We start from the raw sequence: 16,384 nt of genomic DNA, 5'->3' as shown, positions 1-16,384 counted from the left end.
TTTAATAATTTCCATCATGTTTTGGACAGATGGTTTTGAAAATATAACCCAGCGTCAAGAGACTGCATTTGATTCTCAGCTTTGCCATGAATGCTTTGGGCTGCCTCTTGCAAGGCAGTTCTGTGCCTGCATGTATATATGGGGGTTTTGCCTCTTGGGTTATAAACTCTCTCTAGGGTAGGAGCTGCAAGACCCTGTGATCTGGCTCAAGCCTTTCAACACTTACATGGAAGGAGTGCTTCACAGAGGATGAGGCTGTTGGTAGTTATTAAAAATAAAGGCCCAGATATAATGTGACTGTTCTTCCACAGGCCTCCAAGCATCTGCTGCTGGCTGTGGTTAGTCGGAGGATACTTTTGGTCTGACTCAATAAAGCCAGTTTTGTTGCAATAGTTATTCAAACAGCCCCGTGTTCTTTTTATAGATGGAGAAATCTGCCTGTTCCTTAAGTGGAGGCACTAGACTTGACAGCACTGGAGAGATGGGAATGCAGGTCACCTGAAGGCAGATTGAGGGGAAGGCTTACAAGATAAAACGTTGTGGGTCTCTTCTTTTTTGCGGCAGTGTGACTTGCAACACTTGTTGTTTTTCTGCATCAGGAGTGCTGAGTCTGCATAGTTTCTCTGGACATCAGTGGCAGCCACAAGGCATCACCTATGGAGATGCTTTAGAAAAACAGCAGACTCAAGCGACAACCCATGTCTGTAGAGTGACTAAGTGACAGAGTTGGGTCTGCCAGTACATGGTCCCCAGCCATGCATTGAAGCATGCAAAGAAGACAATGTGTGGGAGATGGAGCAGACAGCAGTTATCTGGCTCTTACGTGGGACCTTCTCCCTTTGAACAGATCTTGCCCTTACAAACGTGCGCAGGGTTCCTGTCCAGTACCTCCATGGGGCTGGATTTGACTGTATTTCCTATAGCATGTTTCAGGAGGAGGAACATATTCCCCACAGCCACCAATTCTCTCTGGCAAGCAGTGGCAAGGATTTCAACAAACCATTTCATGGCTAGTGGCTTGTTTGGTCAAAGAAGCTGTCCTGTGCTAACATTGTGTGTCCTAGCTGGGTCTGAAGGTCCCACCATGAAGAGGTATGGGTGCCACACTGTCTTTAGCATGTTTCTCCCGAACAGGTGGTGTAAATTCCTTTGTCCTTAAATAGAGGATAGTGTTAGGGGAAAACACAGATTACAAATGCTATTTCTTAAAATGTCTTTTATTCATTAGCTGCTGTTGTTAAGAGAATCAAGGTGTTATTAGTAATAGCAGGTAACTATTCACATAACACACCACTCCTTCACGCTCACTTATTAGCTGGAGCAACCGTTGGGAGGCCAACCCCAATGTGCACACTCAGAAGCAGAAGGTCATCCTGACGCACCACTGGCTTCTAAGTAGGTCTGTAGAAATTCCTTCAGGGGGCTCTTTGTTTCACCACCTGTATACATAACTCTGTATTCTTCATCTGCATATAGCAGCCACTGCCCTCCTGGGTGTGATCCAAGTTATACAACCTGTTGTAGATGCTAATGTGTGCTGGCAGCCTTGTGCAGCACTAGACTCTAGTGGTCTAAGTTTATCAGTTCTTGCAAATTCATCAGGATTACTTGTCTCCAAAGGTTATCAGTCCTTGGGAAACTTTCACATAGTATCTTCTTAGCATATTTTTCTTGTCTTTGGCCTGTGATGTTTTCTGGTAACTATTTCTCCATCCGAATCTACAGAAACATACAGAACTTAAACACACAAACTTGTACAAAGGGGGCTTTTATGATACCAGGAGCTAGTGCCTTACTGGAGTGGTGGAAGGTATATGTCCTTGGCAGAGCACGTGATGTTGGAGCATGAGGTGGGCTCCAATTCATAGGGAATAAGCTGGATGGATCAGTCCTTGGGCACACTGACACCATCATCCTTACATGGATGGAGTCGACATTTATCTACTCCAACTGGTCTAAGAGCCTATATGTGACACAAAGAAAGGCTGCCTGCTACACCTCTCCTTTGTGTTTTGCAGGCTGTTTGGGGTCCCCCCTCCTTTGCTGTTCCTTGGATCTCTCCCTCCATGGAGACGTAATTCCCTTCCCATTTTAAAGCGTGTGCTTGGGCTTGTCACCAACTGTATGACCAATCTTCCTGTCTCCCCTTTTGACCAAAACTATTCAGCTATATGCTTTAGAGATACATAAACACGTAACAAGATCAGGTAGACCAATGCTGGTTCCTGATTTTTAACAGTATCTGTGGCATTTGTCCTGTCTCAGCATTTGTGTCTCAGGACACTCCTCCTAACGCTTTATGGAATTGAATCTGGACATGCAGAGGTTTTTCCTGGTGGTCCTGCTGTCTCATACATGGAGCGATGACCTCCTCCGGTAGCTGTGTTGTAATGCCCAGCCTGACTGCCGGGGAAGAACAGAGCTCCTTGCAGACTCTGGAAGGGTTAAGAGGAGCACTGTAACTGTGTGGTGCCCAGCAGCTAGCAAATTATGTCTGTGCCGTATACTGGAACATAGCAGTGTGGGATGGCCCAAGCTTTCAAGCTAGGAGAGAGCTCTTTGGGATCTTAGCCATACGGCATGCTGCGCTGGTTACTCGTGAATAGGTTCGCTTGGGGCTTTCCTATACATGTGGCTAATGAAATAGTCTACTCCTTCAGCAGGTCCCAATTAGTCCGGCTCCTTTGTGAGCAGCACTGACTCAGTCTGGCAGCTTCGCCAATGGTCTTGGTTGGCTTTCCGTGGTTTCGCCCAGACGAGTCTTGGTCTCCTGCTGCTGAAAGAGAAAACACCTTTGCTGGCTGCACAGCAAGGGTCTCCAAAGCAGCCTGGGCTGCAGTTGGTGTGTACCTGGCAAGCCTGAAATTAACACCAGCCAGCGAGCCTGGAGAAAGGATTGTTTATCATCTTGGGTGTCCACAGTGGAGGAAAGTGGTGAGTGCTCTGAAACTCTTCCTAATTCCAGCCCTGTCTTTTCCCCCCCATGGAGTCTGACCCTCCAAAGAGGCTCCTGCCCTGAGCAGCCAAAGTGGCTGGGAATAAGGGTTGGGTAAAGGGGCACTGTAATAGAGAAGTCTGTGGGCTCCTGATCACCATTACGTGGGCCCTTCCCTACTGCAGGATCCCTCAGGTCTTGTTCCCCGTCTTACCAGGAGGGCTGGCTTTCAGTGCAGCTGGAGCAGCCAGCAGGGAGAGAGGACCCCGTCGGTCTGATCTGCCAGCAGCCTGATGCTCTGGCCCACGTCACGGTCAGCTGCAGGGGAACAAGGAGGCGCAGGGGGGATCTGACTAGTGTGACCAAGAAAACAGGAGGAGTCAGCTTTCTAGAAGGAACCAGAATGGGGAAACGCTCTGAATGAACAGCTTCATTCACCACATAGCATGGTGGGGAAAATTGGGAGCGCTGTGCTGCTGTGCTTGACAGCTAGCTGTGTAGCTATTACGTGTGACAGCGGAGGTGAGGTCGGCAGGTGTGTAGGCTAGCATATGTTGCACGTCTTTACACTGCTGGCATTTTCTGTTAGGTTTCAAAAGCGTTCAGAAGTCCCACACAGAATTATAAATTTAAAACAGGTGGTGGTTTGTGGGTCGTATGATAAAAAGTATAAACCAGCAGGAAAGCGTGAAAAGCCCATGCTGACGTGTCAGTAAAGAAGAGTCAGTAGCTGTGGACTTGAGTGCTAAGTGAAGTGCTACAGGTTGTTTCACAAAGCCAAGTTTCTTACCCAGCTTATTACAGAGCTGTCATTTGGGAAATCCGAGGCATGCGCAGGCCTTATTGACAGACCGTGCTGTGCATGGACTTTGCTGGGGGTTTGCAGTGCCAAGTGCCTTCTCTTGTTTTTGCTTATGTCACTGTGATAGATACCCTGCCAGCCATGGCAACTGTGCCATTTGTTACCTGTCATGCCCTTAACTGGAATTAGCTCCCACCCCCATTTCCCTGCTGGCTCAGTCAAACGGCTCTTCAGCAGCCAGGTTATTTCTCAGCCTCTGCTGCCTGTTTCTCGGAGATGGTACTCTCGTAATCGCTATCTTGCAGTAAGAACATTGTTGTATCGGTGTCCCCATCTCCCCCAACAGGAAGAGCTGCCTAACCCTGTCCTCTCAGCCATGGAAAAGCTATTGCCAAATACAGGAGGAAGGAGGCACTTTTTCAGTAGTTATAAATCTGGGCTTTTACTGGGAGGTAAAAGCTTTACCTATGCCACCTAATGTACAGCGTCTCAATATTTTTCACTGAGGATGGGGGGAATTATCTTTAAGGGGGTGGATTGTCTTTAAGCTAACTCACTTTCTAAGTGAGCACTGCTCTCTCTTACTGCTGCACTGGGGCCCCCTCATGACCAGGAATGGATTCTTTTCTCCCCAGTAGCCTTTTACAGCAGGGAAGCGAGTGCATTTAATAGGCTAATGTGCTCTGAAGTGGGGTTTGCATGGAAGATGCAATGCCCGATCCCAGCCTGATGTTATAAATATTTACTATTTGATGTGCCTTGAGCAGTCCTATGCACTTAAGCATGGCAGTGAACAGCAAGCACATTTATAGGTATGTGTGTGGTACTACCCTTTGTGCTATGGCTGATGCCATGACGCAAGGAAAGCTATCTGCCCTACCTCCTAGAGACCGGAGAAGGTCAGAGGCCATTGCTACTGACACCATACGCTATGCCCAGGCAAACATTTGGGTCAGAAATATCTGTATGTGCTGGCCATGCAGAAGGGATGTGTATCTTTATTGTGCAACTAAAGGGCAAAGAGACTGTCTTCAGCATTCGGTGAGCTTAGAGTTCGCCTGTGCCCCAGCTCAGCGACTGTGCTGCTGGGCGGCAGAGCAGGGCTGGGCAGGAGACAGAGAAGAGTTTCTCCAGCCAGCCAGAAATCGGTTACAGCACAACACTATACTGGGGCTGAACAAAAGTAACTCTGGGTCAGGGAAAATTCAGCTGAGCTTGTTACTGACAAAGATGTGTCGGGCAATTAGTGATCCTTGCAGTATGTCCTGTACCTGCTCGGGTAGAAGAAGGAGCTGACAGTAAACATGCTGCTAAGGAATGAAATGTGTCCAGTTCCCATGGCAGAAGCTTTTATTATCAGTCTGTGCTGTTCTGTTAGCTCAAGACATCCAGATGAGGATGCAGGCATAGAACAAACCACATATTAGGAGAGCTGTACCTCAACCCATCAATCATTCAAAAGCATTAAGTATTTAAACGTGCAGTTAGAACCGATTTGAGTCTCTTGAGAGAAAAACCTGTGCATGCACGTCCTGGGAGAGGGTGCTTTAGTTTCAGTGCTTCAGTGTCTCTCATTGCACAGGAGTTGGGTTCTGGCAAGGGTTTCTACAGCAGCAAAGGACGGGATACTATTCTGCTCTGGTTTTCCTCAGAGGCTGAGGGATGGCCCGAGGTCCTGCCTTGTGAACCTCACAGAAACAGGAATGGCTGAACTTTAAACCGAGCAGGTAAGACAGAAGGTTTCTACCACGGCCGTCTGGACTATAACTTCCCTAACCGCACTCTGGCTTCCCTGTGCTAGATGTGGAACGTAAAGTCTCTCCTCCATAGAGCACTGCAGAAAATCTGGGAAGAAGGAAAGCAGCATCTGTGCCAGTTCCTGGAGGATTAGGAGACCTGCCCGGTATCATGTAAGCAGCCGATAGCAGAGTGGGAACCAAACAAATGCATTAGTAGTGACTCAGACTCCAGGCTGGCCCAGCCCAAGGGGTATAAAACTACATCATGCTTTTGACCAGCTAAATTCCACTGAGGGGACCTCTTGCCAGCAGAAAACGTGGTCATCATAATTGAAACACTGCCTGAAACCAGAAACATCATCTTGGAGGAGAAAAAAATGTTTTGGCCATTTTGAAATGTTCTGGTTTGGGTATCTTCAAAATGAAATGCTTCTGGCTTTTGCTTGGAAAAGACTTTTCAGCTCTATTTGTGTGCAAAGGTGCTGATTATGTATATTACGATGGAAGGAGTCAAATGAAAAAGAAAGGAAAGAGAACTCTGTTGGGGCTGAAAGAGAGAACTGCCTCACGAACAATCAACCAGACAAGACAGCTGGGAGATCACAGTTTTTTGTCTGTCTTCAGATAAATTTGAAAAGACTGGGAAGTTTTTCCTTCAATTTTTCACCTTTCTGAATCCACATGAAAGCTACTAGTGATATAGACAATTTCTGTGAAACAAAAATTTCCATTTTTGATGCTCCTCTAATCCAACCCCTTATGCTCTGCCTGCGCATGACTCAGCTTAACTGGAATTGGAGAGACTAGGGACAAAGAAAAATCTCATAAACACAGAAAATAAATCCCGCACGGATATTAAAACAAAGCTGGTGCATTGTTAGTAGTGGTTCTAAAGAGCCTTGATATTTCCTGAAAACTCCCATGTGTCTGCAATGTCTTCCACAACATCAATCCCAGCAAGTTACGCGGTCATTAGTCCAAAGAACATACTCCTTCATTTACGAGTCTGAGATGGGCTTGTTAGTCAGGAACGGCAAACTGAGTTATGAGCTTCATCCCCAAAGATTCAATATTTATTGTGTGCCATCAGACGCCTTGATAATTTGATGGCCGGACTTCAGAAGCTTGGAGTATTAAAAACAAGGCCTGGGGGAAGTGAACTGGAAGATCTGGAAGGAATGACACGGAGGCATAGGAGCGCTGCCTCCAAAGCTGGGTGGGATCCTGGGGCTGCGATTCCAGCACTCTGTGTCTCCATGCTGTGGCAGGGGCCGTCATAAGAGTGGAATTTAGAGCAGGGTTAACTACTGGAAACTATTCCTCATCCCGCTGTACCTGCCTGACAGTGGTGTGACCATTCATACCAATGGTCCATCCTGCCCCATGTCATGTTCTCCATCAGTGACAACCGGAGAGGCTGTTTCGGGAGAGCCCGCAAGCCGGGGGGCTGTTGGAGGTCTGCTCCGTTCAGACCTTTGTCCACAGATGTTTTGTGTTTGTGTGTGTTAGAGGGCACATCTCTGCTTTTACCATCTGGTTGTGGACCTTGTTTACTGTGAGTCTCTCTAAACCCTTTGTGAACCTGTTGATGCCGTCTGCTGCCACGACATCCTACGGCAACAATTTCCAGAAGTTTATCACCTCCTGTGTAAAAAACCAAAAGTACTCTTATCTGTGAAGCGCATCTAAAATTTTCCAGTTTCAAGTTTCCAATAATTCTTGGGACATTTTGAACCTCCTGAGCTCCGAACAAGGAAGCTGAGTCACAGACCAAAGCCACCAAGATGCCTCAGATTACAATGCTTCTCGCTCTGAGCACTCAGAGCCTGTGCTTTTGTGGGTCGCTGCTGGAGAGTTGATGGCTCTCCTCATTAAAATCCAGGTGTGGAGCTCATTGCACCAAGCTCATCATCTAAAAGGCGGGCATCCAACAACTAGCCCAGGTATCCGTATATAGAAGTTACAGATGCACCACCAGCAGATGATTCACCCGTTTCTAAAACAGGTATCTCGGATTGTTGCTGTGAGTCACTGTGGGAACCGCCTCCCTGTCTCTCTTCACTCCAGAGGGTGCTTATTTAACCAGAGTGGATTTCATACAGAGGTGTAAAATTGCTGAAGTTCGTTGAAACCTGCCCCCACCACCTTTGCCCTGTGAAAAGAGACACCTGAACTCTAAGTCATCTTGGAAGAATCTTGGCTGAAGGGGGATAGTGCACAGGGGTGAGTGCAGGGTAGCCTGATGCGCCGTCACCTGCCTGAGGTTGGAAACCACCCCGACCTCAGTCACAGCTGTAGTTTTTCAGGGCTTCTAAATTAATTATCTGGGTTTTCTAACGATGCACTTCCCAGTGGTCACCCAAGAACAATGTACCTAAGCGTAGTTTCTTTGGGATTTGGCGTCAGGCCGAATCTATTTTAGGTGATAAAACGGCAGTTATATGCATAGTTGGATCAGCAGTATTTAATTAGGCCGCTAAAAAAGGCGAGGAAGAAGAGCAATATTATGCTTGCGTAAGTCTCCTCCTGTTTCTGAATGTTAAAAATCACCCAGACTTGGGCAATTAGCTTAGAAACCGTTAATTTTATATATCTGTGTAAAAGTGACAGAACGTGAAACCTCTCTGTAGATGAAGGGACAAGTATTTACGGTCATGTTGTCCAAATGACAATTTCGCTTTGTCAGCTTACGAAGTGACTGAAGGTCACCGGCATTTTCAAAACGGATAGGCATTTCTTCTGTTTGAGTGTTAAAGACCAGGGTTTTGTAAGAAGCTATTTTAGGAGAACTGAAAAAAACCTAACCCGAGCGGATGTGTTTGTTACAAAGCCAAATTGGCACGGAACAGCTGTCGTCGCTACGGTCTCCATTATGAAATACTGTTTGTTCTGCAAAGTGCTGTATCTTTCCACGCAGTTTAAAAAGAGATGGAAGACATACGTTTTACAGGTTGCTTTTTTAGTTAAGAATTCCAAGTAAGCGAGGATTTGGTTGTTTTCGTGTAATGCCAACTTTCAATATACAGTCACCGAATGAGCAGGTGACACCACCACCAGTATTTATGTGTATGAAAGCTGTATGTTCTTAAGCCTCTCTCCCAAATCTAAGTATCCTGCTTTACGATTGATACTTGTGCGTTTATGTACGCATGTGTATCGGAGCGCGACCACGTGTGTCCACACGCATACCGGATTACCACTTCTCGTCCCCTGGAGTTCTTACACTGTCTTTTCAAAGCTAAAACCAGAGCTCATTTCCACGCGAAAGCCGGGGTGCTCGCACTTCCCATGACTCCAGCCTCTGGTGCTTCTCGAGGAAGCACTAACGCGGGCAGCAGCGGGGGGCGATCGTGCCGAACCGGAGGGGGTGACGCTCACGAGGGGCAGCCGGCGAGCAGGCAAAGGGCTGCTCCGTCGGAAAGGAAGGGTGTCTGCTGCTTCCCTGGCGCCCTGCTCCGTCCCTCTCCGGCAGCCCCCGAGAGGCAGGCGAAGCGGCCGCTGGGTGGGTGGGTGAGCGGGTGAAACCCCTCCGACCGCCGCGGGGCTCAGCGGGCCGGCACGGGGACGCTGGGGAGGCACGGAGACCACTTCAGGCCGGGCTTTCCCGGGGGGGGGGGGGGGGCGTCACGGCGAGCCCCGGCGTGGGCCGCGGCCCCGCCGCGCGAGGCCGGGCGGGCGCCCCCGCGCCCCCCCCGCCCCGCCCCCGCCCCCGCCGCCGGAGGTGCGGCGCAGGCGCCGGGGCGCGGATTGGGCCGGGCCGGATCAGACAAGGACGGCGCGGCGGCGATTGGCCCTGCCTGGGTCAGGAGCTGTAGGCTGTTGTAAACACACGGCCGACGCGATCCCGGAGCCCGTGGGATGACCGGCAGTAACCCTCAGGGAAGCTCAGCCTACTTCTTTTTTTTTTCCTCCCCTTTCCTTTTTGTGCACCGTCAGCCGGTTGCGGCGCTGCCGCGGCGGGCGGCCCAGCCAATGGCCCGGGGGGTGTGCGTGGCAGGTCCCTGCTCGCCCTCGGCGGCCGAGCCAGGGGCATCGCAAGACGCGGCCTCTCGGGCCAAAGCCGCTTTTGTGCCGGCGGCTCTTTCGAGCCCGAGCAGATGGGGCTCGGCTCCCTTATGTAAGCCGGCACCGCGGGAGGTGGGAGTTTGCGGCGGGTCGGCCGTCGCTAGCGTGGGGTGCGGCGTGGGGCGCAGCCTGTGGGCGCCCCGCTCTCGCGGGGTGCGTGCCGGCACCCACGGTCCTGCTGCTGGCCGTGGCGGCCACGTGCCGGAGCGCTGCCCACCGGGGCAGGGTGGCTGCCGGGCTCCCCAGGAGAAGAGGTGCCTCTGGGGCAGGGCCGAGGCTATTTGGCTGGGCATTAAGCAAATGCCGCCCACTCCATCCATATGGCGCGCAGGGCTGCTGTGGTGCCATCTCCTCCGCCTGCTCCCCGCTCCCCTGGGACTTCGTTCGCTTCCCCCCCCCCCCCCCCCGGCCCTGCTCCCCAGGAGGTCCCCACAGCCGGTCCTGGTCCCTTTCTTGGAGGGTAAGCAGCAGCTGCGGGTTTCTCGCTGTGGTGGGAGCCCGTGGCTCGGTGCAGAGCTGGCACCCAGCCCTGCTGCTGGGACCGCTGCCCTCCCTAGGGCAGCCGCCCTGGTCCTGCTCCCAGGGTCCGGGGCTGGGTACACCAGGCTCCTCGCAGCTGCGGTCACTGCGTGCCAGCTCTGGGGAGGGGGTCGCAGCTGGAACCTGGTCCCCCCCCCAAAGACCATACTGGCACCTCCTGCGCGTTGCGCCCAGAGCGAGAAGATGCAGCAAAGCCTCCACCTTGGCTGCTGGCAGCCACCAGCGCCAGCCCGCAGCCCTCCCTGCGCTCCCTCGGCCGGGTCTGAACAAGCAGGCACTTGTTCGCCTGTCCTCTCCCACCCAGCAGAGCTGGCTGGCGCGTTAACCCTTCGCTTCCCTCTCCTTCGCTGGCGGGTGGGAGATCTTTCAAGAAGCAAAGTCAGGGTGCATTGGAATTGCAGCCCAAACTCGTGGATCACACAGGAAACCAGGAATACTAATCATGCGTGAAACAATTCCAGGCAACGAGCTCAAAATGCTGAGCTGGCGCCGCTGAAGGGCTTCATAGTATAGGAAAACATATTTTGGGCAGGGGATTTAATAACAGCCTTTAACAAAGAGGGAGAGGCCAAGATGCGAGTTCCACTCTCACGAAATCCAGACTAGAGGGATCATTAACTTTATTTTTAGGCTTGGCTGAATAATCAGGAGGTTTGAAGCTTTGCCTTGCCCGTTTCACTTGTTTTAGGAGGGGCTGTGCTGCGATCAAAAGCGCGCCAGATCATCAGAAGCAGGACCTCTCTGTCACTTCCAGGGACGAGCTTCTGTGACCAGCTGATGAGCCGGAGCATTTGATTTGCTTTTTTCCACAGCTCGGGGCAGCCACACATCTCATTGCCCGGGCTGGTCACACACCTCCAGGCCGGAGAATGCTGCTGCCGGGAAAGCGCAGACCTTATTATTGCCGAATAACCCTCTTCTCCCTCCCGCTCTCTCTCCCGCGCTTTCCCCCGCGCTCCGGTCTGCAGCACGCCGGCTCCGGCCTTGCCACCCGAAGGGCTTTCCGGCGGCAGCGGCCGCAGCTGGGAACCGAAGCGTGGGCCAGTTTTGCCGAGGAATTCAGCACGCCGGCCGCAAGGGCCGGCAAACACGGGCTGCCTCGGGGGTCGCCGGGTGCTGCGGGTGGTGAAGTTGCTGCCAACAAGGCCATCCCCTCTGCCCGCTCCCGCCCGGAGCGAGCTGGCGCTGCGCAGGGGTGGCCTTATTGGCCGCTACGATCGGATGTTCAAAAGGCGGCTGGGCGGGGGAGCGGGGAAGCTGACATCAGTTCAAAGTCGGATTCGGGCCGGGGCTTTCCCCCTTCTCCGTTCGCTCCGCTCCAGCCGCCGCCAACGGGGCGGGGAGAGCAGGGACGCTCGCTCCCGCGGGAGGAAAATTCCCCCTCGCCGGGGTGAGCGAACCCGCCCGAGGCGGCGGCGGCGGCCGGGGGGCCGGGCTGCCGGTATTACGTGTTATGCCGCATGTCTCCCCGTCGGCCGCAAGGCTCTGGCGAGGGGCCCCGGCGGGAGTTAACCTGCAGTAACCCCGCGGCGCAGGGGCAGCCTCGGCGGGGCGCGCCGGCCCGGGCTGCGCGGGGGGGCGAGAGCCGCCGCGGGCCGCTCCCTCACGGCGCGTCCCGAGCCGGGGCTCTTTCGTTCCCCGGGTCTCCCGCGGGGGAGGCGGCTGCGGGGGAGGCGGCTGCGGGAACGGCGGCGCACGGCCTTCTCCCTCCCGGCGGGGCAGCGCGGGCGTCGTCACCAGCCCAGCCAGTTTTCACGTAACGTTTTTATTATGAACAAATAAAACTTCAGATCAGCACGACCGGATGTCCGTTGCCGTATTAGTAGAAATTATCCCAAAAAGGTTTTTCTTCTCCCTTTCCGGTACCCAAAACAGAGATACTACTATGCAGAAACCCCTAAGCCGTGAAAAATTGTATCCTACTCACACTTCAACAGCGACAGAGCTTAGACGACGTGCAGATTCAACTTTCCAGTCCTTCCCTGACCACCCAACGCTTGGACAGCCGCTCCTCACAATACCAGCGGGGCTGGGAACGGTTTTGGAAAACCAACCGGTCCGCGCTTCTGTCAGCAGCGGTGCGCGTGCGGTACGTACGCCTTCCTCCTCCGCGCTCGGCCGGTCGGCAGCGAGCCTCAGCGCGCCGCGGGGAGGCACGGCGTAACCCCCTGGTACAGACCGGGGAGCTGAGGCACAGAGAGTTTTTAAGTGACTGACTTTGTCCCACATCACGCAGTGCGCGAGTAGCTGCGGTGGGAACAGGTCCCAGGAGAACGGCTGCTCTAGCCACGAGGTCCCACTGCTGCCTTCTCTGCTTCCACCTCTCACAGACTCGTTTAAGCTCAACATACAGATGACGCGCCCAGGATACAAACATGCCACCAAAAATATATATATATATTTATAGGTGTGTGTGTATGTGTGTATATATATATATATATATAGCTCTACCTATATCACAAAGTTCTACTTGAAGTGTTGCATCTGTTCCTTAATCTAACCAAAATTCTAAGTCCAATACATTCAAAATCACCTGCACCCCCACAGTTCCATGTAGGCAATTAAATAATTAAGAAACCCCTCGAATGTTCACAATTCAGAAAAAAGAAAAAAAATACGGCAAATAGCTGTCAATACTCCTCTGTATATTAAAGAAAGATTTAAGGCACCCAGAGATATTTGCCAATCTACCTTTAAAGTGACTGGGCAAACACCAGGACTGTTTGGTTGCTGCTCCTCAGCTCCCACGCTAACTCCAGATTCTGGACCCGAATCAGCACTTGACACTTGAAAGGAACCCTCGATGTCAAATCCTGCTTCTCTGCTGAGAGGATGCGAAATATGGCAGCATGTCACGGCACGCTTCTCTCCGGTAGGGTATGTCACGTGACACCTTAAGGGCACCAGGAGCAAGGAAATCATTCTGCTCATCTTCTCCCCTCCCCACACCCCTTTCAAATTACTGGATGGAACAAATTCATCCTCTCTGGAGACTTCTGTGAATTCAGAGAGGTTCAGACTAGAGCAAAGTCAGCCCCCAATTACAGAGCTAACAGTGTTTCTCTTTTGTTTTGGAGGGCTTTTTCTATTTTCAAATGGTAGGATGCAATTCTAGCCACAACTCCCTTTGCTCCAGCCAGCCCCCAGGCAGGCACGAGCCTCAGAGCAGTAAGGATGCCGCCTCCTGACGCTGGGAGCTGAAGGGCTCCCTGCGCCATTCCGCCCTGTTGTAGCTCTCGGCTGGAGACCACGTCGCTCCCGACGCCTCAAAACCTTGAAGGGTCCCATTGCTGAGCAATAACAGGGCCATGGTGGTGGCGGGCAGGGGAAAGGAGAGGAGAAGGACTTCTTTTCTGCGTAACGAGCGTGCTCTTGTTAAGGAGAACATCACAGAGCTGTCCTGGCTCCTGGCGAGTTTCACAGCGGCAGGAAAAAGCAAAGCTGCAGAGACTTGCTCCCGTGAAGCTTGCCTGGCTGCTATCTGGCAAAGCTGAGGCGAGGAAGTTGGCATCCACTCTCTCTGCCCTCCCCGGCCTGCCTGAATAAGGCAGATGCTGCAAACCCCGCTCCAGTATCACCTCGTTCCGGCCACCTCTTGTGCGTTCCTCCAGCTCCGTTTGGTGCATTTAAGCAACAAAAACAAGACTATTGCTACAACTAATAGTAATAATAATAAAAATTAATAGTAATGGCGAGAGTTAAGGGGGAAAAAGAGCACATTCAGCCCAGTGAGGGGCTCGGGGCCATGATGCCCAGAACCTAGCCCACCACCTGAACTCAAGCTGCGGTCTCTGCAACTTGCGGGAAACAACACCCACAAGGACTTTTTTCCCCAGCACACCCTCCAGCTGCGTGCCCACGTCAGCTCGGTGATATAACTGACCTTTCCGCAGGCTCAGCCGCCCTCGCTGCCTGCCTCGCCAGCGAAGGCGCAAGGTGGCGAGATGGCTCGCCAAGGGGGCTGGGAGGCAAGCTAAAGGACTAAGGAGGAGCTGCTTTCGCCTCCCCCTTCCCACCCCCTCAGAGGAGCCGGGAACGACAAACCACCCTGGTGGACCCCGGGCAGGAAAGGCCAGAGGTGGCTCGCGCTGGCGGCAGTGTCTCGCCTCGGAGGTCTTGACTCCCTCGAGTCCCCCCATGCCGCCTGGCCCCGCGTCGGTGTTTCTCAGGCACTTGTTAATCGACTGAGCGGAGCCCCCAAGGATGGAGAGACCTGCTCCCGCGGACACCCTCACCCCTCCCTATGCCTGTAGGCGCTCCCTTGCCCCATCCCTGCGCTCGGCACAGGATGCGGATCCGCAGGGCGGGCACGGACACCAGGACATCTGCCTGCCACCCAGCGGGGACCCCGTTCCTCCGGCACACAAAGCAGCCGAGCTCAGCGATGGAGCTTTGGTTTACATCCTTCTCCCCCTCTCCATTTTGGCAAAGGCCTGTTTCCCGGCAAAAATCTCAGTGGCGGCAGCGAACAAAACCACCCCGGGCTGGTGCCACCGCACGGCAGCCAGTGGCACACCCCTCCGTCTGTCCCCCTTCTCACTGTGGCTCTCCAAAGGGGCCACAGAGCCCGGAGCCAGGCTCTGCCTTCAGTCCCTGGTGGTGTGGGGCACAGCGGGCAGTGCAGAGAGGGAGGCTGTGACACCAGACGGAGGAGGTAATAAGGTCACCTGGGCTGCCCCTCCAGTGCCCGCTGCCGCCACCAGACCCTCCCCCCCGCCCCAGCTTGGGAGAACACTTCCCAAGAGACATCTTGGAAAGAGACAACTCTTTCCGGTGGCAAGGGAAGGGGACGGGGCTGCTTTTCCCAGGGAGAGCAGTTTAGCCATGCCACGTCTGTCAGCAGCCCTTGAGAAAGGAAGAGGGACAGAGGAAGGAATTTGGGGGGGAAGGTGGTGGGGAGAGAGTCACTGTGGCTCAACTCTTCAGCTGGCTGGTACAGGCTTCCCTTAACCCCATGGTACGTAGCCGGCTGCGATGAGCCGCCCTGGGCTGCTTCCTACCAGCTCCCCTGCCAGGGAGAGACCTGGACGATGTAAAGTGGGAGGCGGGGTAGAGGGGCTGGAGAGAATGAACGGGAAGGGGAAGGAGGGGAGGGACAGGGGTGGCCTTGCGTTATAAAGGCAGAGTCCTAGGTCTTAAATACATCACGTAAAATACAGTGTGGGAGGGGGGTTAAAACTCATTATCATTACCTTAAGCAAACTGGTAGCATTATTCAGTAGTTAGTAAACAGAACATTAAACCTTTGTCCAGCGTGTTCAGAGGGGTCAGGAAAGGAGAAAGGGAGAAAAAAGGAGGAAGGAGAGGTGTGGATGTGTGTGTGAAGGGGAGCAGGAACTCAGCCACTCTTGTGACTCCCATCTCCAGTCCGCATTTTCCGAGCCAGGATGACCTCCTTGGAGACTTTCTTGCGATCGCTGGCCAGCCCCAGGAAGCACATGAGGTCGATGAAGGCTGTGGTTAAGTTGAAGCGCCAGCCAAACTCACTGGTGGAGTAGTCGTAGGGGAAGGTGTGGTGGTAGTTGTGGAAGCCTTCTCCTGAAAAACACGACCGGGGTGAGGCAGAGCTCCAGGTGATGGCCCCTTTACCTTGGCCCAAAGCACCACATTCCTGAAGCAGGCTCTGGATTGAGTCCAGGCTTCTCTCTCCTCTCAGCCCAATTTCACCTCTCCGCAATCTACCCCACCTCATTTGGGCAGGTCCAGCACGCCCAGGCTGGCCCAAATGAGGCAATGACAGTCACAGAGGACCTATGGTGCTTTAGAGGAAAATGAGCGTGTGGCAAGGAACCGAGAAAGGCCCGGGCTCACCGAGCGCACCGAAACACCGGGGGAATCCTAACGGCTTTTCCTCTGCCGCCACGAGAAACCTTCTAGTATTGGTTGAGCTACCAGCTAGACCTGCAGCAAGTCCCCAGCAAGCCAGGCCAATCAATACTCCTACACCACTGGCAGTCCTAGTGCCAAATCCAACAGGCATTTCCATGTGGGAATAATGCAGACAGACTTCTACTAAGCCATCTACCCCAGTCAGCCACCCTCTGCTCCGGACACTGCCAACGCTGGCTTCAGTGCTCACCCCTTCAGCGACATCGCCTGGACTCCTGCTCCTACCCCCCTGAGTCTTTGCAGTTCAGATCCCTCCCTACTAAAAATCCAGGAGCAGATCCTTCGGTGGTGGAACTCAGTGCAGCCCCAGTGATGTACAGTGATGCAAACCAGCTGAGGATTTGGGCTTGGGAGAACAGATCAGGGCAAATGCTGACCCTGGGATGTACTCTCCTAGGTCCCCAAAATTTCAGG

The 16,384-nt window shown here is 53.1% G+C and overlaps 1 protein-coding gene across 1 annotated transcript in view; it reads right to left on the bottom strand.

Annotated features, from left to right (window-relative positions):
• Nucleotides 1-11,830: 11,830 nt before the first annotated feature.
• SCD (stearoyl-CoA desaturase) overlaps nucleotides 11,831-16,384 on the bottom strand; it is a 28,355-nt gene continuing 23,801 nt past the window's right edge. The window contains exon 6 of the mRNA XM_030030854.1: nucleotides 11,831-15,619. Within this exon, the coding sequence (XP_029886714.1) occupies nucleotides 15,420-15,619 (200 nt within the window). The 3' untranslated portion in view covers nucleotides 11,831-15,419. The remainder of the gene's footprint in view (nucleotides 15,620-16,384) is intronic.

Source organism: Aquila chrysaetos, chromosome 11 (genome assembly GCF_900496995.4).
Source record: "Aquila chrysaetos chrysaetos chromosome 11, bAquChr1.4, whole genome shotgun sequence".
NCBI lineage: Eukaryota > Metazoa > Chordata > Aves > Accipitriformes > Accipitridae > Aquila > Aquila chrysaetos.
The sequence above is the reverse complement of the archived record's forward strand: the minus strand, read 5'-3'. Positions and strand labels throughout refer to the sequence as shown.